The following is a 20,718-nucleotide window of genomic DNA, read 5'->3' as shown; positions in this document are numbered from 1 at the left end:
CTCAAGCTTATTTGTATCATAGGTGTCGATATGAAGCTACTTTACACTGAGGGATTTAAAAGAGATGTAGATCACTAGTGTAAATGAATGTAAGATCTGTTTATGCTTATGTTTCTGTATTGACGATGACATCCCAAATGTTTTAAAATGGATAAAAATACATTTCTTCGGAAATGCTTTGATAACATATTTATCATGTTTTTCTAGGAACAAATTCCGCAACGTTTTTATTAAAAGAGGTACTCTGATTTTTATAAAGCATAAACAAAATCGGTCTTTTCTGGCCGTGAAAATGGGATATCACACACTCGATCCAACTTTGCCACGCTTGTCCCTGATGCGAGTTTCCTCCTCAATGCGGAGGTGTTTCATCAGATCATCCAAGGAGTAGTCCTCAGATTTGTGCATCATTCTCTTAGAGAAATCTTTCCACGAGGGTGGCAGTTTTGCGATGATCGCACCAACCTGAAAGAGTTTTGGAATAGAGATGGAGAGTGCGTTCAACTTGTTAACCATGACTTGGAGTTCATGCACTTGCTCCATGATTGACTTGCCATCAGCCATTTGAAACTCTAGGTACTTAGACACAAGGTACTTGTTAGTACCTTCCACATGTGCCTTGTACTTAAGTTCCAACGCACTCCATAGCGCTCTTGGATCTTTGACCGGCGCGTAAAGATCATGGAGCCTATCAGACAGGGAATTCTTGATGTGACCCACACACAGTTCCTCAGACTCTCTACGTAGAGTCCTTTGCTTTTCCAGTTCTGCGATGACCGTTGGGTCCACAGTTTTCCCCTGCTCGGGAATTGGATTAGCAGGAATTGGTGCCAGTTCTGGGTCCAACACAAAGGCGAGCTTCAAAACATGAAGCATGAACTTGACCTTCTCGGCCCAACGGGTGTAGTTCTGACCATCGAATTGGTCAAGTTTGGCAAACTCTTGGTTCATGAAGTCGAGGCTAGAAGTAGTGTCCATTAGTCTGTTGATTTATCACAATAAGTAAAAACCTTTAAGATTGTTGAAATACAAACTAATAGACACGCAAGGAAACCGACAAATAATATTGAGAATTATATGTCGATTAGTTGCGAATAACAAATCCAATTATTATTATTATATTTACCAAGTTTCGTCCAAAACCAGATCAATCCTTCACGATTAGATCTGATTATAAGAAAGGAAGAAGAAGACTGTCATGTTGTTGGACGAAATTAAATGCAAGACAGAAAAGTAAAACCGACCTCTTGATGGTTGATCTTGAACTTGAAACAACTGCACGGATCGGACTCCTGTCCTTAAAGGTTTTTACTTCGCTTCTACTGGCTGTAAGCAACAGATTAAAACCCCAGGATTTAATGCAGATCTATCAATCTTCCAACAGCACTGTAAATCGACAAACACAAAGCGAATACTCGGAAACCAGGAAAAAACGCAAAGAGTGGGAGAGAGGCTTTCCATTTTCGTAAGTAGTCAATACAGCTCCTAGGGGGCAATATTTATAGGTATCGAAACCCTCTGTAAATCGACAAACACAAAGCGAATACTCGGAAACCAGGAAAAAACGCAAAGAATGGGAGAGAGGCTTTCCATTTTCGTAAGTAGTCAATACAGCTCCTAGGGGGCAGTATTTATAGGTATCGAAACCCTAGAACGCATGAAACGGGCCCCCATGGGAGAGAGGCTTTCCATTTTCGCGCACTCGCGGCATCGGCTAGTGCCAGGCTAGGCGCGCGCGGGCTTGACCTATTCCTTGATCCACTAAAGCCTTTGAACGTCTATCAATGGAATAAGATTATAAACCCACAAAAGTTTCTTCCCCCCCACCAATGTGGGATACAAAAGAAATTGCCAACTTGTAATTCCTTTATATATATAAAGTTCCAACAATTGGTGATGTGACATGGTATACTGCTTTGATGCTAACTGCGAAGGATGGTTGGCGTGCTAAGAGGGTGTTTTTTGAATTGCACGATATAGGTAAGACACAGTTAGTTAAATTATTCCATGTACTTTGGTTGGGATAAATCATAAGACATATTAATATTTGATGGTTGTTTGTTGTCTAGTCTAGAAGGTATTCTCTATACTGTATAGGTTGAATATGCCGATGAATTTTCATCTAAGATTAGTAATTTTATTGTTGGTGAACATGTGGTGGTGCTCATTCAGTTTGGTAAAGTTCGGCAATGGCAAGGTAAGTTATATATATATATATATATATATATATATATATATATATATATATATATATATATAAAAGATCCAATGGTTTGATTGAAATAACTAAGTTTGAACTTTGAACTTTGTATAATTTGGCCATAAGTGAATTAACTGTTTCTTAGGAAAAGAGTTATTATCAACTCAATGGCTTGAGAGATAGTGGACTTCAGAAAATGGTATAAACATGTTAAAATATATGAAAATTTATACATTATAGGAGGCTACTTCATTATTTTTCGCAATGGCATATGCAATGCATCCAAAATTCAGTGAATAGTTGTTGAAACATAAAATTTTTTAGACATAGAAGGTCTAAATACTGATCTGACTCTTAAAATTTTTTCCTAGTTTCCAAAGGATGTTGGCCATTGTTCTTAGGGACTTGGAAAATGTAATAAATATGTACCGTCTCATATTACTTTCCTACAATTTCCATTGTCAAAGTGTTTTTTTATTTTGTTCTTAGGAAACAAAGTTGGTGTTGGTTGGGAACATCACCACTATTCGGAAGGAGCAACATTGTAACTATGTTGCATGTGGAAAATGCCATCCTAGTATAGAATATGATGTCATGGATAGTTTAGCATTAAGTAAAACAAGTCTTAAGAGTGTCTAAAGTGCAACATGTATGAGTTTAGTTATGAATACATGTTACCTTCTCTTCTAATCACTTTTTGTTTATGTTCTTTTGTTTAAACCTTTATGACAATTCAGGTTTAATCCAAGAATACAATTGTGTTTTAAGAGAATTCGATATGTGTTTTGAGGAGTACTAACGAGCTACCTTCAATGCAACACAAAGGAGTTATTAACATGGGAAGAGGAAGTGGCTTGTGAAAGGATTTCAATCTTGTAAAAAGCAGTGCAATGAGAGGGAGGATGGCAAAGTGAACTATTAAAAGAAGGAAGCAAGTTTAATGCATGATATAGTCTTACAAACTCTATGAATATAAACTAATTCAAATATTTTTAAATTTTTAATTTTGCTATCAGATAAACTAACAAATATTTAATTTATTTTTCTGTTTTTTAAGCTTTCATTACATAGAAAATCAAAATCTGTCGAAATATACAATGACACATGACATGAAATATTTTCTTACTAATGGGATAAAAATTAAAAAGAATTAAACTCATGAAAATAATTAATTTTTGGAATTTTTTCACCACAAAATGAGCATCTATTTCTCTCCTCACACGTTGATTTATCACAATAAGTAAAAACCTTTAAGATTGTTGAAATACAAACTAATAGACACGCAAGGAAACCGACAAATAATATTGAGAATTATATGTCGATTAGTTGCGAATAACAAATCCAATTATTATTATTATATTTACCAAGTTTCGTCCAAAACCAGATCAATCCTTCACGATTAGATCTGATTATAAGAAAGGAAGAAGAAGACTGTCATGTTGTTGGACGAAATTAAATGCAAGACAGAAAAGTAAAACCGACTTGTTGATGGTTGATCTTGAACTTGAAACAACTGCACGGATCGGACTCCTGTCCTTAAAGGTTTTTACTTCGCTTCTACTGGCTGTAAGCAACAGAGTAAAACCCCAGGATTTAATGCAGATCTATCAATCTTCCAACAGCACTGTAAATCGACAAACACAAAGCGAATACTCGGAAACCAGGAAAAAACGCAAAGAGTGGGAGAGAGGCTTTCCATTTTCGTAAGTAGTCAATACAGCTCCTAGGGGGCAATATTTATAGGTATCGAAACCCTCTGTAAATCGACAAACACAAAGCGAATACTCGGAAACCAGGAAAAAACGCAAAGAATGGGAGAGAGGCTTTCCATTTTCGTAAGTAGTCAATACAGCTCCTAGGGGGCAGTATTTATAGGTATCGAAACCCTAGAACGCATGAAACGGGCCCCCATGGGAGAGAGGCTTTCCATTTTCGCGCACTCGCGGCATCGGCTAGTGCCAGGCTAGGCGCGCGCGGGCTTGACCTATTCCTTGATCCACTAAAGCCTTTGAACGTCTATCAATGGAATAAGATTATAAACCCACAAAAGTTTCTTCCCCCCACCAATGTGGGATACAAAAGAAATTGCCAACTTGTAATTCCTTTATATATATAAAGTTCCAACAATTGGTGATGTGACATGGTATACTGCTTTGATGCTAACTGCGAAGGATGGTTGGCGTGCTAAGAGGGTGTTTTTTGAATTGCACGATATGGGTAAGACACAGTTAGTTAAATTATTCCATGTACTTTGGTTGGGATAAATCATAAGACATATTAATATTTGATGGTTGTTTGTTGTCTAGTCTAGAAGGTATTCTCTATACTGTATAGGTTGAATATGCCGATGAATTTTCATCTAAGATTAGTAATTTTATTGTTGGTGAACATGTGGTGGTGCTCATTCAGTTTGGTAAAGTTCGGCAATGGCAAGGTAAGTTATATATATATATATATATATATATATATATATATATATATATATATATATATAAAAGATCCAATGGTTTGATTGAAATAACTAAGTTTGAACTTTGAACTTTGTATAATTTGGCCATAAGTGAATTAACTGTTTCTTAGGAAAAGAGTTATTATCAACTCAATGGCTTGAGAGATAGTGGACTTCAGAAAATGGTATAAACATGTTAAAATATATGAAAATTTATACATTATAGGAGGCTACTTCATTATTTTTCGCAATGGCATATGCAATGCATCCAAAATTCAGTGAATAGTTGTTGAACCATAAAATTTTTTAGACATAGAAGGTCTAAATACTGATCTGACTCTTAAAATTTTTTCCTAGTTTCCAAAGGATGTTGGCCATTGTTCTTAGGGACTTGGAAAATGTAATAAATATGTACCGTCTCATATTATTTTCCTACAATTTCCATTGTCAAAGTGTTTTTTTATTTTGTTATTAGGAAACAAAGTTGGTGTTTGTTGGGAACATCACCACTATTCGAAAGGAGCAACATTGTAACTATGTTGCATGTGGAAAATGCCATCCTAGTATAGAATATGATGTCATGGATAGTTTAGCATTAAGCAAAACAAGTCTTAAGAGTGTCTAAAGTGCAACATGTATGAGTTTAGTTATGAATACATGTTACCTTCTCTTCTAATCACTTTTTGTTTATGTTCTTTTGTTTAAACCTTTATGACAATTCAGGTTTAATCCAAGAATACAATTGTGTTTTAAGAGAATTCGATATGTGTGATGAGGAGTACTAACGAGCTACCTTCAATGCAACACAAATGAGTTATTAACATGGGAAGAGGAAGTGGCTTGTGAAAGGATTTCAATCTTGTAAAAAGCAGTGCAATGAGAGGGAGGATGGCAAAGTGAACTATTAAAAGAAGGAAGCAAGTTTAATGCATGATATAGTTTTACAAACTCTATGAATATAAACTAATTCAAATATTTTTAAATTTTTAATTTTGCTATCAGATAAACTAACAAATATTTAATTTATTTTTCTGTTTTTTAAGCTTTCATTACATAGAAAATCAAAATCTGTCTGAAATATACAATGACACATGACATGAAATATTTTCTTACTAATGGGATAAAAATTAAAAAGAATTAAACTCATGAAAATAATTAATTTTTGGAATTTTTTCACCACAAAATGAGCATCTATTTCTCTCCTCACACGTTGGTAACAAACGTACAACATATAAAGCACTAAGTACAACTTGTAATTAACGACCCCAACCGTCATAATCAAATAACCAAATTCCAATCTCATTTTTCTTCCAATTTTGCAACAAACTCTTAACTCACCATTTTATCAAACGCCATAATGGCCGCCGCCCCTCCACCGCCGGCGATCCTCCCCGTCTCAAACCAAAAAACAGCTCCCGCCGCCGAAGAATCCCAGCCTCCCGTCGCCACCCCTGCTGTTCGAGCACTCATCAATCACATCACCGCAACCGTTCGCTCTGGTCTCTCCGATCGCCGTCCATGGCCCGAACTCGTCGACCGATCTGCCTTCTCCAAACCTGAATCCATTACCGATGCTACAACAAGGATCCGAAAGAACTACGCATATTTTCGCATCAATTACTTCACCGTTGTCGCCGCCGTAATCGGCGTTTCTCTCCTTACAAACCCTTTCTCTCTCATTACTCTCCTTGCGCTCCTCGCCGCCTGGATCTTCCTCTACCTCTTCCGCCCGACCGAACCGCCGTTGGTGGTGCTCGGACGTACGTTTTCGGAGCGTGAAACCCTAGGCATGTTAATCGTTTTGAGCATCATTTTGGTGTTTTTAACGAGCGTTGGATCTATTCTCATATCGGCTGTGCTTGTTGGATCTGGAATCGTATGTGCTCATGGTGCATTCAGGGTTCCGGAGGATCTGTTTCTCGACGAACAAGAGCCTGGAGGTCCCCCCGGATTTTTATCGTTACTCGGCGGCGCGGCTTCCAATGCTGCTGCATCCGCCGCTCCGATCATCAATCCAGTTCGTGCTTGATTTCGGATGTAGAAAATCTAATAAAAGGTGTGAAAATTATACTATCGTTTTGTTTCTGAATTCTTTTGAATATATGTGAGAATCCATATTATTTTTAAGGATTCTTGTCCATATCTTTTATGAGGATTATTGAAGCTTGATTGTTGCTTCATTAGATAAAACTGATATTCTTGTAATCTTTGATTCATGATAGATTCAAATACAATGTAAACCTTCATATTTCTTCTATTAACGTTTACTTCATAATTCTTTTGAGCCAACATTTTAGATCATATTTAAAACATAATTATGATAGACATTTTCAATTTATTCAGTCATTATTTTGCAATATAATGATTTAGATCATGAATTGATTTTTTTTTGTTGGTGAAATTCTAATATAATTACGAAATGCCAACATTTTTCAGAAACCAAATTTATATATTTATTATACAATTACTTGTATTACACTTAAAGAAGATTAATTAGCGAGGTTTAATTGTTAGCTGCAATATTTTCCGCTTGAATATTTTCAATTATGGAGGTTTTATCATCAACAACCTTTTTCAAAATTTGTAAATTTATAAGCTCAAGCCAAAAAAATTCCTATCATACGTATATTTTTATTTATTTATTTTTATTTGTTAGGTACTAGTATAAATTGTAACATATTTAATAAAGTTAACAAACTTAGAAAAAACAAAATAAAATATCTAAAATCATAAACACTAAAAATTGAAAAGTTATTTGTACACAATATTTTTTTCTCTATATACAACGATATTTGTTTTAAAATGTTATATTGTACAACTATACAAAACATAAAATGTTGTATTGTACAATTATACAAATCCGCATCAAATTGATCACACAACTTTAGAGAAATTTTAACAAGAATTATATTTGCATTGGTATCGTCAAAATAATATTTTTTATAAATTTAAAATAATATTTATTTCTAAATTACTCAAGTAGAACAAAAATACAACTTAAATAGTCAAATGTTTTGAAAAAAGTTTGAGATATCTAAACAAAACAAATATTTGTTTATGTTTAATGAAATTAACGGTTTTGAGGTTAAATGTTGTCATTACTTTTTTAGGTGTATTCGTGTATAAGGATTCTTTGTATGTTATATATGTCTATTTAGAGTATTGGGGTTGTTATTGCCCGTTATTGTCGACGTAGATAGAACATAATGTCGTGGTAACGGTTGGAATACCGTCCCAGCCTCGCGTTATGGGATGAGATGTTATCGTCGCAACGGGTTGAAACGCGAACATTTTCCATTTGAACGGTCAAATTGACTGTTGAGAAACTGTTTAATTAAACAAAAATTACTTAATAAATTTACCTATAAATACATATTTTACACAACATTTTACGTACACGATTCTTTTCTCTCTCTCAATATTTACAAAAATCATTTCACTTTTCAACCAAATTATGGAGCAAAACACAAACACCCATCCACCAAACACAAACCCACAAACAAACACAATTGCTCCGGTCGGATTCGTGCAATATGAAAACTACATCAACCTACTCAACTCTCAAACCTCGCCCCAAATACCATTCCAATGAAGCTTTTTTAATCCCACCACACCCCAATGCAATTTCCTACATCACCATACATTCAACAAAATCTTGTTGGTCATAACCCAAATCTACAACAAAACATTTACAATATTTTTTCTTCCATGCCACAAATAACCACCACCCACACAACCATTGGGAGATAACGTTCCCGAAACGCAATCGGGAGGTAGTAGGAGAGGGAGTGAGAGAGGGAAAGGGAAAGGGAAAGTGGTCGCAGAAAGTGAAGAACTTCCACTATGGTGGACACCGGATGAGGAGTACGCTTTGGCGGCCGCGTGGTGTGGGACGTCAAAAATTGAGCGCCAAGGAAATGAGATGAGGAAAGTTTCTTTTTAGGAAGTCGTGCAAGCAAGATTTCACGCTCTTATGAAGAAAAATTCATATTGCAATATCGATATGCTTAGTAGGAAGTGGACTCCAATGAATCATAGGTGCACCAAATTCAATGGGATCTACAACAAACTTGTTTCGGAAAAGCAAAGTGGCGCCAACGATTTTGATTTGTTCAGAGCCACAAAAGAATAATATCGCGTCGAAATGGGTCATGTTTTCGAGTATGAAAAAGCATGGGAGATGTTGTGATCCGATCCAAAATGGCTTAAAACTCCAACATTGGCGGAGTTACAATCGAAGACGTCATGAAATTCGAGTTCGTTCGACGTTTCCGATGCACAGACTAACATCGACCTCAACGCTGACACCGATGAATCCCGGACAACATCGAAGAGATCTCCCCGCTACGAAAATCGGTAGGACGCGAAAAAGTGAAGCACGCTCAACGACATGCAGATGAAGTTGGAAAAAGGGCACAAGAATCGGGGGAATTGAAAGGGAAGTTTGACACACAATTTAATAGCAAAAGAAATAGTTGAAGTGCAACGTGAGCACTTGGATTTCTTTCGTAGGCAAGCACGGGAAGAGAGGGAGCATTGTGAGCAAGCACAAATGAGGAACCAATTGGAAATTCTTCGCTTTAGTGAAGAATGTTTGTCGCCCCAAGATTTTGAAGTGCTTCGAGCGATAAAGGAAAAGATTCGGAAGACTTATTTGGGCTAGGATTATCGTTTTAAATTAGGACTATTGTAATATCTTTTTTAGTTTTTAAATGTTATCTTTAATTAAAAAACTAGGTTTTATTTAAATAACATGTTTTATTAAATCGAAATAAGTAAAAAGGAAATAAATCGAAAAAAATGATGACGTGGAAATTAGTAAGTGTTATAACATGTTGATCATTTCCTTAACCGGTATTATAACACCAAGGGTGAGGTGGCACCAAAATGGTGTTATAACATGTCTTAACATGTTGTCCATATATAGTAGTCTAAGGGTTGAACATTTGGTCGAATCGGTCGGATTAGAACCGGAACAGTTCCAAAGTCGGACTAGTTTGAGAGGATTATGGGAATCGCGGACCGTACCTATTGAGACATACTAGTTTAGTTACCTATTTTACGATTTTTGGATCTGTCAGACTGGTACAACATTCGATGCGTATGTTACAAGTTGGAAAAAGTGGCGAAAATTAGTTTTTTTATGCTAAACTTAATTTTTTGGGAAAGAAAAATATTACGAGGCTTAAAACTAATACGTAAGGTTTTGATGTAGCATAAACAATGAATTAGGAATTTAGGATTAATTATAATATAGAAAAGAAGAAAACATAGAAGCTGAAAACTTGCAGCTTTGATATCCCGAATGAATGTAACTCGATGAATATGAAACCAAAATTGATGAAATTATAACCTAAATTGAAATGCAAACTACAAACTACATGATGGAAAAGATCTCATGTCAATACGACTTCAAACGAATGCGTTATGCAATTTTTAATAGTTTCATAAATCACACATACAAACTAAAAACTTGAATAACTTTCAGCTTTGATATACCGATTCCAGGGAATGTAACTCATTGAATATGGAACCAAAATTGATGAAATTATAACCTAAATTGAAGTACAAACTCTAAACTACATGCCGGAAAAGATCAAATGTCAATATGACTTCAAAAAACGAATTATGTAAATTTTAAAATTTTCACAAAATACACATAAAAGCTGAAAGCAATAAAAAGCAAGAACCAGTCCAAAATCGAGAACCGGTATACCGAACCGATAAAGCATTGGTATTATTTGAGTGTGATTTCATGTACAAAAGAACCGGTCTGATAGTATAAAACCGGTCCAAGTACGGGTCATGGTCCAGATGTTCACCCTTATGTCTGTTGATGCTAGTTTCATGTTTATTTTGTGTACTATTAGGGTGGATGGAATAGCTTCGGGCTCCTGATTTTTGGATGGCGGTACCGTCACTACCGCCAGCCAGAGGAACACCTCTACCTTGTGATTGATACCGCATTTAGTACCGCCAGCCAGAGGAACACCTCCACCTTGTGATTGGTACCGCATTTAGGCCCTTTGATGGGATGAGGAACTCTATCTCTCTCTCCAATGACCTAAAGACTTGTACCAATGTTGTTTTTTATGTTTTTGATTTAGTAGATTGAATGGGCCGGGAAAAATATTGTTTCCATGCATTGTAAGTTATGAAAAATGGAAGAGTAATAGGAAAAAAAAAAGTTGATGTGGAACGAATGTGCCAGTAGGGTTGAATGGATTCTATTTCTATCACCCTACATCCCACCTTGTATAAGCTTTGTTGTTGGTTGATTAGAAATTATCTCCTCTATGTTGATAATTTTATTTAAGTCAATGTAAGCTAAAATTTCCAAATTGGATCAAAACCTGTAGATTGGACCAAACCATTAGGACGAATATGTAATTTTACTCTTAAAGTTATAAAATCGGCGCCATAGTAGTTATGTAGGCTACAACGAGCTACCTAACAAGAATAATAAAAAAGCCAAATTAAATTATTGTAATTATAGAGATTTTTTATTAATAACCCAAAATAACATCGAATTTCAACATGACAAGGCAATTTGGCATCTGAAAATTCAGTCACAAGTCACATATAAACTTCCTAATAAGCTTAGAAGGTAGACCCGTTCCATCCAAAGAAAGAACCCTGAAAAATAGTAAAAAAATAATAATAATTGTATTAGTTTAGCAATCTACATTTATTTATTTGTTTATATGTTATCTTACTTTCATTTGTTCCTATTACAAATTACAATATTTATATTGAAAGCAAATTTATGTAATAAAAATAAATGAAAGGTGTTATAATAAACAAATAAATGAAAGTATGTTATTATTTCTTGCATTTAGGCTTTAGCTCTTGTTTTCTGCTATTTTCTCAAATAAATTTTCCAGAAACATTGCATCTATTCGTCGGGACATTGGGTGTATAAAATATAAATAATAATAAAATTGTAAATGATTTTATTGTATTGATTCTAAAAATAGTGAAGGGTGATTTACATGATCTAGAACTGGTGTAAAGCATGCAAACACTGTGCATTTTCTTGACTTTGATGACCCTAAATACACACCAAAATTTAAATGAGAACACAAATGACACACATTTTGAAAAGGACTAAATGCAAGTAAAAGCAATGTACTTTTTTTCATATACTTGTGTATTATATTATTATTATAATATCATATAACATGTAAAACATTTAACATTTAAATTACTAAACTTGTCTAAAAATCTTAACTACACTTTGAAAATATTTGTATAAAATAAGGGGAAACGGATTTCTATTCAAGTTCAAAAGGAAAATATAACTTTTTGACTATCTGACCAATTTGGACTGAATTTGACCAACTTTTACAATGACACTGATGTAATTGGTAGAAATTTCAAAGTATAATGGTGTGATAGAATAGAAAAACGAAAGCAAATGAATGAAGGTAGATTGGTATTTTTTGCATTTAGCCCTTTTGAGAATAGTGAGAAGATGAGAATAAATATCTTGCCTTTGAATCGTAGAATTTGAGGAAGAATCTTGACTTGGGAATAGACAATTTTGACTCAAGAATTTCTGCAACTGCAGCACTCAGCTTTTTGTTAACATCAGCATTAAGTCCTCCAATTGACACTAATTCACCATAGGCTGCTGGTTGCTCATTACCTCCAAAAGCTATGGGTATAGAACCCTTCAACACAATCATCACATACTGTGGAATAGAACATCAAATTGTCATACAGTTTTCTTTAGATTAAAGAACGGATGCATAAGTATTATGAATAAGAAGTTTCTTTTGAGAAAAAGCCTTTGGAACACCATCAAATTTAACGAATCACAGACTATATAGTTTAATTTACTCAAACGAGTCACCATAAATCTCCAGTTAATTGTCTTGGACTAATCAATTTACTCAATTGCGTAAAGATAAATTATGGCGATATGTCTCCAATCGAGAATACTGAAGTTTTACTCAAACCGACTTTGGAATTTGAATCTGCAAAACACATACTCTGGTAAACCCTAAAATTCGAAATTTACAGCGAATGGAGCTTAGCGTGAATTTACAGTAAATTAAGTTTAGGATGAATCTAACATGAACATGCTCTATGACTTTAATCGAAATTTAGCAAACGGATATAGAGAGAAAGAGAGAGTTATACAGCTTCTGGTTTTCCGATGAGCTTGGCGACGGCGGAGGTTGCTTCGGAGAGGATGGAGGACGTGTCAATGGCGTCCAAGTTGACGTTGGTTGACAGATTTAGGCACGGCATCTTCTTCTTCTACACGCACACTCTTTGTCTTGGAAAACCCTCAAAACACGCACTAACGAGACCTAGAAGCTTCGCCAGAATGGGCTCATGTAGTTTGTCTTTTTAACCTTTAACAATCTCCAATTGGTATTTCAACCCAAATGCAACATTTTGGCCTAAAAAAATGGAGAATAGCAATCTTTTTAAAAACCTATTTTTTAGTTTATCTCTCTTGATAGTTTTTAGTTCAACCAGTTTCATCAATTTCAGTGAAAAAATTAAAATGATCTAGAAGTCAAAAAAACTATGTATTTTTTTTATATGTTTGAAAACAGTGGCGGATACAGAAAGAAAAATCAGGGGTTGCACAGATTCTTTAGGGGTTGCACTATCAGAAACTTTTTGTTACCAAAAGAAGTTTTCGTCACAAAATCGTCACTAAACCAGTGAATTTACACTAAATTTATAATTATCAGACTTTGTGATGGATTGCTGACGGATTAGTGACGAATTTGTGACGGATTTCCAATGGATTTGTGACGGATTTCCAACGGATTTGTGACGGATTTCCGAACAAAAACACGAAATTTACATTTGACGGGAAAATTGGAGGGGTATCCCGGGCTACCCCGAGCTACATAGTAGCTCCGCCCCTGTTTGAAAAGCTTTACATGTGTTTTTTCCTATTAAAACAAGCATGTATTTTTTAGAGTTATGACGTTTTTGTCACTGGATATCTAGTGTACAAAAATATATTTGATGATCTGAGAAAATACTTCTTCGATCAACTTTAACGAAAAGTCTGGAACGACCTAGAAGTAAAAAATGGTGTATCTTATATGTTTAGAAAGCCCAGGATGTGTAGTTTTCAATGGGAAAAACGGTTATTATCATTGTAGCCCAACAAACTTTCTTATATTGGTTTAAATGGTCCCTTATGACTATTTTTTGCATTTTAGGGGCACATACTTGTGTTTTACGGTTTGAAAATGTCATTTTACCCATTTTAGCTCGTATTCCTGCCTAGTCACCTGCTAAGTAAGCAGGTTAGTGAATACATATAACCCGGTGAGTCAGTGCAAACTCACTAATGAGTCGACTCGATGACACACTTGCTGGAATAGGGTCACCCATCCACATCTCTTTCACATTTCTTCTTAACCTATACGTACACGCTTTTTGTTCTGATGACTTTTTTTCTTCTTCGTGCGAATATGCACATGGAGTGTTTGAATCATGGCTTCATCCATGCTGAGAAAATTCATAGGTACAAAGACCATCAAGTGCAACACCATGAAGCTACGATTATCCCATCCGAATTTTGGTTTTTTCATTTTTAAAGATCTTTCACAATCAACAACAGTGGTGAGGTTTTCGTCCATTATCTGTGTTCGTATCAACATTTAAACAACAAACCAATTTCATTAACCTTCCTAAATGATTTTATCAATTTAAACAATTGCTAATCAATCTTTCATACGATTCATGAACTATAGTTTAATTAAAACAAAAAAATTAGAACAACAATAGAAGAAAACAACACAAACCAGAATAAAGAAATTGAAATAATTTTCACAAATGGTTACCTGTTAACAACACAAATCGGTCCCTGGGAACAAAAAATTTCATCACTTTAATCAATATCATCCATATTTCAATAATTTCACTAATTATTATTCAATAAATCATCAATTTCACAATTGGAGGAGGATCGTCGACGGCTTTGGAGGGATCGGCGACTGGAGATCGGGATGAACGACAGCGAGAAGAACGATGATGAGCGGACAAGAACGAGAAGAAAAGAAAAGAACGAGAAGAGAAGAACGTATTGATTAAGGTAGTGGTAGTTGGGGGTATATGAGTAATTTAAGTGTCAAGGCCTTCAAAAGTTCCAAAAAGTCACGGATACGTGACTTTTTCAAATGCTCCTTTTCCTTTTTTGTGAAAAGTTGGTTTTAAAAGATCTTTTCCCTTTGCCATACATCTTTTCCCTCATTTTTAACTTTTTGGAAAAGATAATGGCTAAAAGATGGTTCAAAAGATATAACAAACACCCCCTCTTTGTCTTGGAAAACCCTCAAAACACGCACTAACGAGACCTAGAAGCTTCGCCAGAATGGGCTCATGTAGTTTGTCTTTTTAAGCTTTAACAATCTCCAATTGGTATTTCAACCCAAATGCAACATTTTGGCCTAAAAAAATGGAGAATAGCAATCTTTTTAAAAACCTATTTTTTAGTTTATCTGTCTTGATAGTTTTTAGTTCAACCAGTTTCATCAATTTTAGTGAAAAAATTAAAATGATCTAGAAGTCAAAAAAACTATGTATTTTTTTTATATGTTTGAAAACAGTGGCGGATACAGAAAGAAAAATCAGGGGTTGCACAGATTCTTTAGGGGTTGCACTATCAGAAACTTTTTGTTACCGAAAGAAGTTTCCGTCACAAAATCGTCACTAAACCAGTGAATTTACACTAAATTTATAATTATCAGACTTTGTGATGGATTGTTGACGGATTAGTGACGAATTTGTGACGGATTTCCGAAAAAAAAAACACGAAATTTACATTTGACGGGAAAATTGGAGGGGTATCCCGGGCTACCCCGAGCTACATAGTAGCTCCGCCCCTGTTTGAAAAGCTTTACATGTGTTTTTTCCTATTAAAACAAGCATGTATTTTTTAGAGTTATGACGTTTTTGTCACTAGATGTCCAGTGTACAAAAATATATTTGATGATCTGAGAAAATACTTCTTCGATCAACTTTAACGAAAAGTCTGGAACGACCTAGAAGTAAAAAAAACGGTGTATCTTATATGTTTAGAAAGCTCAGGATGTGTAGTTTTCAATGGAAAAACGGTTATTATCACTGTAGCCCAACAAACTTTCTTATATTGGTTTAAATGGTCCCTTATGACTACTTTTTGCATTTTAGGGGCACGTACTTGTGTTTTACGGTTTGAAAATGTCATTTTACCCATTTTAGCTCGTATTCATGCCTAGTCACCTGCTAAGTAAGCAGGTTAGTGAATACATATAACTCGGTGAGTCAGTGCAAACTCACTAATGAGTCGACTCGATGACACACTTGCTGGAATAGGGTCACCCATCCACATCTCTTTCACATTTCTTCTTAACCTATACGTACACGCTTTTTGTTCTGATGACTTTTTTTCTTCTTCGTGCGAATATGCACATGGAGTGTTTGAATCATGGCTTCATCTATGCTGAGAAATTTCATAGGTACAAAGACCATCAAGTGCAACACATGATAAGGGTTTCAATGTTGCTCACACGGTGGAGGAGCTCCGACCAGTGTGCGCTTCTACTGGATCAACTCTTCCTTCTCCGAAATCAGGATCTGTTGATGTTAATTCAATGGAAATAGGTTTAATGACCCCATTGGCGCTCGGTTCAACTCCACTGATATCCCCTTCGACATCTATGATGTGGTAGAACGAGGTGAATCATGTGACGCCGCCGGCACTGCAACTTCCGGGGAGTAGGTTGAAGACGACTCCGGTTATGGGTTTGATTCGTCGGTGATAGTTGCTCAGGCAGTCATTGACACCGGTCAATCCCCCAACAAACCTCCACCTTTTCCGAATGGGGTTCGCTCCGAATGGGGTTCACTAGAGACGACGTGCATTGACACCGAAATGCAATCCTTTTTCTTTGATTGCTTTGTAAGAGCAGGAATCGGTGAATCCGATCTTGAACCTTCTGAAATCTCTATACCTTCTCCATGATTTCTCTTTCCGATTCTGAAATCTCCATGTGACATCACATTCGTTTGGATTTGAGGTGTTGACTGGTGTTTGATAGTCGAGAAACACTATTCATTTGAAGTGTTTTAGGTTGAATTTCTTGATAGCCATCAAAACTCCCCTATCAGAATATTTTACTAACCTCGTATCATCGCAAGCACCAACGACAAAAGCAAACCCCAACAGGGCATTTCCTATTATTCTCATAGCCAATACCCCTCGACTTGGCCTGAAATTCACGAACCTCCACTGAAAACCGCCACACTTCCGCTACCACTATTGGGTTCGGTTCTCTCCATGGGCCAGTAATGTCGACGATTAACACGGTCGCAGTCACTACAGTCGCAAATTGGGTGGAAGGAGATAGTGAAATCTAGAGCGCGAGATGTAGCCAATTTGATCCAAGGGTAGGATGGCCCAAATGAAAACTAGGGTAAACATTATCACACCCACGTGGCAATGACCTGGACTTCTTTAATCTAGATGGCAATGACGTGGGATTGGCAAAGTACAAGGAGGATTAACTATAAACCAAGACCCTTTGAGTGTTAGTTATTACCTTAATTGTTGATTATAGTTTTATTGTGTATATATTTAGTGTGAGGGGTTTCGGTATCACCAGCTTGGGTGTATGATTGTTTTGTTTGTTGATTGAGGTGAGTCTTCTCACTATACTATGTAGGATATTAGCTGTCTTTGTAACTCTTGCATTGTATGCCAGGCGGGGCCCATTTGTATGCTGGGTGGGGCCCATTATGATGGGCGGGGCCAGATATGATAGGTGGGACCCAATGTTATGTATTGTATGTGGTATTTTGTGGAACTCACTAAACTTTGTGCTTATGGTTTTATGGTTAAAACATTTCAGGTACTTCTGATTCCAAAGGGAAAGGTCCGACGTGATCGCACAATATCCCCTTGATTTTTATTTCGCATTGTTATTTGGATTTACTTTGATGTTGAGAATATTTATAATGTGGTTGGTTTTGGAATATTTGGTTGTATCTTTTGGGTGTTTGAAAAATGAATTTTTATTGATATTTTTGGGACGTTACAAATATAATATATTTCCACATGGTTTAGCAATTTCGAAGTAGATTTGCTTTTGTTATTACGTACATTTGTTTTTTTTTCTTTTGTCTGAGGCCCCGTTTGATAGTTGCTGACTGAGAAAGTGCTGACTGGGAAAGGTCTGTCTGGGTAAGAAATCCTGACTGAGTAAGAAATCCTGTTGTTTGATTGTACATCTGACTGAATGTGCTGAGTGATGAAAAATGACCATTTTACCCTTCTGTTATATATAGTGATGTATTAAGTTGCTGAATAATTATAAAAACATACATATTGTCATACAAAATGTAAATTACACACAAATAAAAAATGTCATACAAAATGTAAATTAAACATAAATCATTTAATATCCAAATAAAAACATAATGAAATTTAAAATAACATAATAATTTAATGTAAAGTAGGTGAAAGTAGTCGATTTGCAATCTGATCACGCAAAGCACACATATATTCAACGGCTTCTGGACCCATTCTATGCCTTGTATGTTTTCTCTATCAATTCCCCCACCTTGGACGTCAGGAGTAACCATAGTGTCCTCCTCAAAATTTCTAAACAAGTCATCTTCTATATTGTATTTCCTTATAAAATTATGGACCGCGACACAAGCATTGACTATGTCTCTTTGCACTGTAAAAGGATAAGGAGCCATTTGTTTTAAGATTGGGAATCTCGCCTTCAATACACCATAAGCACGCTCAATAACATTTCTAAGTCGTGCATGATCATAATTGAACCTTTCTTCTCTAGTTAAAGGTCTGCCTCTTCGAAAATCGGCTAACCAATACCTAGTATTGCGGTATGGAGCCATAAACCCACGAGTGTTTGTATATGCGGCATCACAAAGGTAATATTTATCTACAAACGAATGTGACATATTATATAATGACACATATTATATAAAGAAGATAGATAATAAAAATTATATAAATATTACAAACCTGGTGGAGGAAATGGAAATCCAGAAGTCGAATTGAATGCAACTTCTTTGTTTTTCAGTCAGGTTAAATTTATTTTTTATAGGGTCATATATATTGCCAGTTTTGTTTTTCAGTTTCACCCAAGCAACATACTTTGATTTGTAGTAGTCAAAGTGGTTTCTCATTTGCTTCTGATCAACCTCTTTACCGTGTTCGTTCATCAATTTTTCGCGTACTATCTTCCATGAACTAGCCTTAAGCCCAGAACTCTCACGACCATTAGTGGTTAGTTCATGGATACATGCATCAAGAAAAGTTTTGTCCTCACTTTCGTTCCAAACCAACATCCTAAAACATTAAAATAATTTTCTACCAATGAATCAACAACATAGCTTATAAACACAAAAAAATCACAACATTGTCAACAAAGCCTATACAAAAAAAAGATTCCAGATTTTATAGCTTATAAAAAAAAGAAAAAAAATTCACAACATTGCCAATAGCTTTTAGATTTCACAGCTTATAAACAAAAAAAAATTCACAGCATTGCCAATGGCTTTCAAATTTCACAGCTTATAAGAAAAAAATCATAGCCTATACACAAAAACAATTTCACAGCCTATAAACATAAAATTTCACAGCCTATACACACAAAAAAAAAATCATAGCATGTTTATAAGATTTGACAGATTATAAACAAAAAAAAATCACAGCATTGCCAATACACACATGATTTCACAAGAAAAAAATTTCAAATTTTGTTCCAAACCAATCATCATAACTTTAAGATTTCACAGCCTAATAACAAAAAAAAACACAGCATTGGCAATAAACGCATGATTTCACAGCTTACATAACCAATTAAGGTCAAATGTATTCACATATACTCAAACAATTTCACAAAGAACTACAAAAAAGAACTTCCAACTCACATACAAATTCAGAATTTGTAATATTAGAACAAAAAAGTATTTTGATTTCATATCTTATACACAGAAAGCTTCAAATTTCATAACATCATTAACAGAAGAATAGAAGAATTGATTCTGATTTCATATCTTATACATACATATTTTCTGATTTCAAAAATCATTAACAAAACAACAGAAGAAAAATAAGATGGAAGAGAAATAACGATGAGGCAGTAGAAGAAAAAAAGTTACATGTTTGATGATTCCGACAGGAAAGATGCGGCTTGATGTGGAGATGTCGATGTGGGGTATGATGTTGTGTAGGTCACGATGGAAGAAGAATGAAGAGGGAGGGGTAGCAGCGTCTTGCGTTGGTGCTGATCGATGTTGCCGTTGAAAGAGGAGGAAGGAGTTTTTTTTTGGAGGCGCTGAAAGGAATTTAGGGCAAGGGCATAGTTGGAACGATTATGAGTCAGCTGTAATTCCCCAGCTTTTTCACTCAGATACATCTTACCGAGTCAGCCATCTAGATTTGGTTTATCAAACACAAAACAGCTGACCAAGTCAGCAAAATACGTCTGACCCGACTCGGTCGTTTATCAAACAGCCCCTGAGTCTTTTTTACTGAAAAAGATGATTGCCGAAAAAAAATATTACGGTAGTCGGCTTCCATGGTGAAGGTGGTGAAGTTAAAAACAATTAAATTTTTTGAAAGGAAATAATAAAACCCAACAAAATTAATTTACTACGTTTTGGTAGTTATCTTTAAAACTATTAGGATTTGGTATATATTTTTGTAAAGTATTTGTCTTGGAATAAAACTCGAATAAGATTGGTGATAAAAGGAAAGGAAATTAAGTAATTTAAACATAATTTAATGTTTATTTGAAAAAATAAACTAAAAAAATTGTTTTCAGTAAAAATATTCACTTGGTCTGAAATGAGCATTTTGAACAAAAAAACATTTTTTTCCTGGCAAAAAGGTATATTTTATTCCGGATCCCGGATTGAAATTTCGGTTTTCGAAAAGAAAAAAAAATACGGAATTTCAAGTACAAGTCTAAAATCCGATGAATAGTTCCGGAATTTCGAGAGAAAAAAATCGTGTTTTACTTAAATCTAACAAGTGAACTATAGACCATATTCGTGTATAAAAAACAAACATTTT

General features: G+C 35.2%; 2 protein-coding genes and 1 pseudogene across 3 annotated transcripts; 1 reads left to right on the top strand and 2 right to left on the bottom strand.

Moving 5' to 3' along the window:
• Window positions 1–300: 300 nt before the first annotated feature.
• On the bottom strand, window positions 301–978 carry LOC145131109 (uncharacterized). Its single transcript, XM_079065842.1, has one exon. The coding sequence runs from the start codon at window positions 976–978 to the stop codon at window positions 301–303; it is 678 nt and encodes a 225-aa protein (XP_078921968.1).
• Window positions 979–5,933: 4,955 nt separating this feature from the next.
• Window positions 5,934–6,833, top strand: LOC145128967 (PRA1 family protein B4 pseudogene; annotated as a pseudogene).
• Window positions 6,834–11,130: 4,297 nt separating this feature from the next.
• On the bottom strand, window positions 11,131–13,013 carry LOC145134388 (uncharacterized). Of its 2 annotated transcripts, XM_079069240.1 has the most exons (4): window positions 12,795–13,013; window positions 12,143–12,343; window positions 11,642–11,700; window positions 11,131–11,285 (listed from the first exon to the last, which is right to left on the bottom strand). In XM_079069240.1, the coding sequence occupies exons 1-3, from the start codon at window positions 12,903–12,905 to the stop codon at window positions 11,647–11,649; spliced, it is 366 nt and encodes a 121-aa protein (XP_078925366.1). In that variant the 5' UTR covers window positions 12,906–13,013; the 3' UTR covers window positions 11,131–11,285; window positions 11,642–11,646. The 2 variants fall into 2 exon arrangements, with proteins under 2 accessions (XP_078925366.1, XP_078925367.1); XM_079069241.1 differs by lacking the exon at window positions 11,642–11,700 and having other exon boundaries at window positions 12,795–13,010.
• Window positions 13,014–20,718: the final 7,705 nt, after the last annotated feature.

Source organism: Lactuca virosa, chromosome 8 (genome assembly GCF_052849685.1).
Source record: "Lactuca virosa cultivar CGN04683 chromosome 8, Lactuca_virosa_CGN04683_v6, whole genome shotgun sequence".
NCBI classification, from domain to species: domain Eukaryota; kingdom Viridiplantae; phylum Streptophyta; class Magnoliopsida; order Asterales; family Asteraceae; genus Lactuca; species Lactuca virosa.
This window is presented reverse-complemented; position numbering and strand designations above follow the sequence as displayed.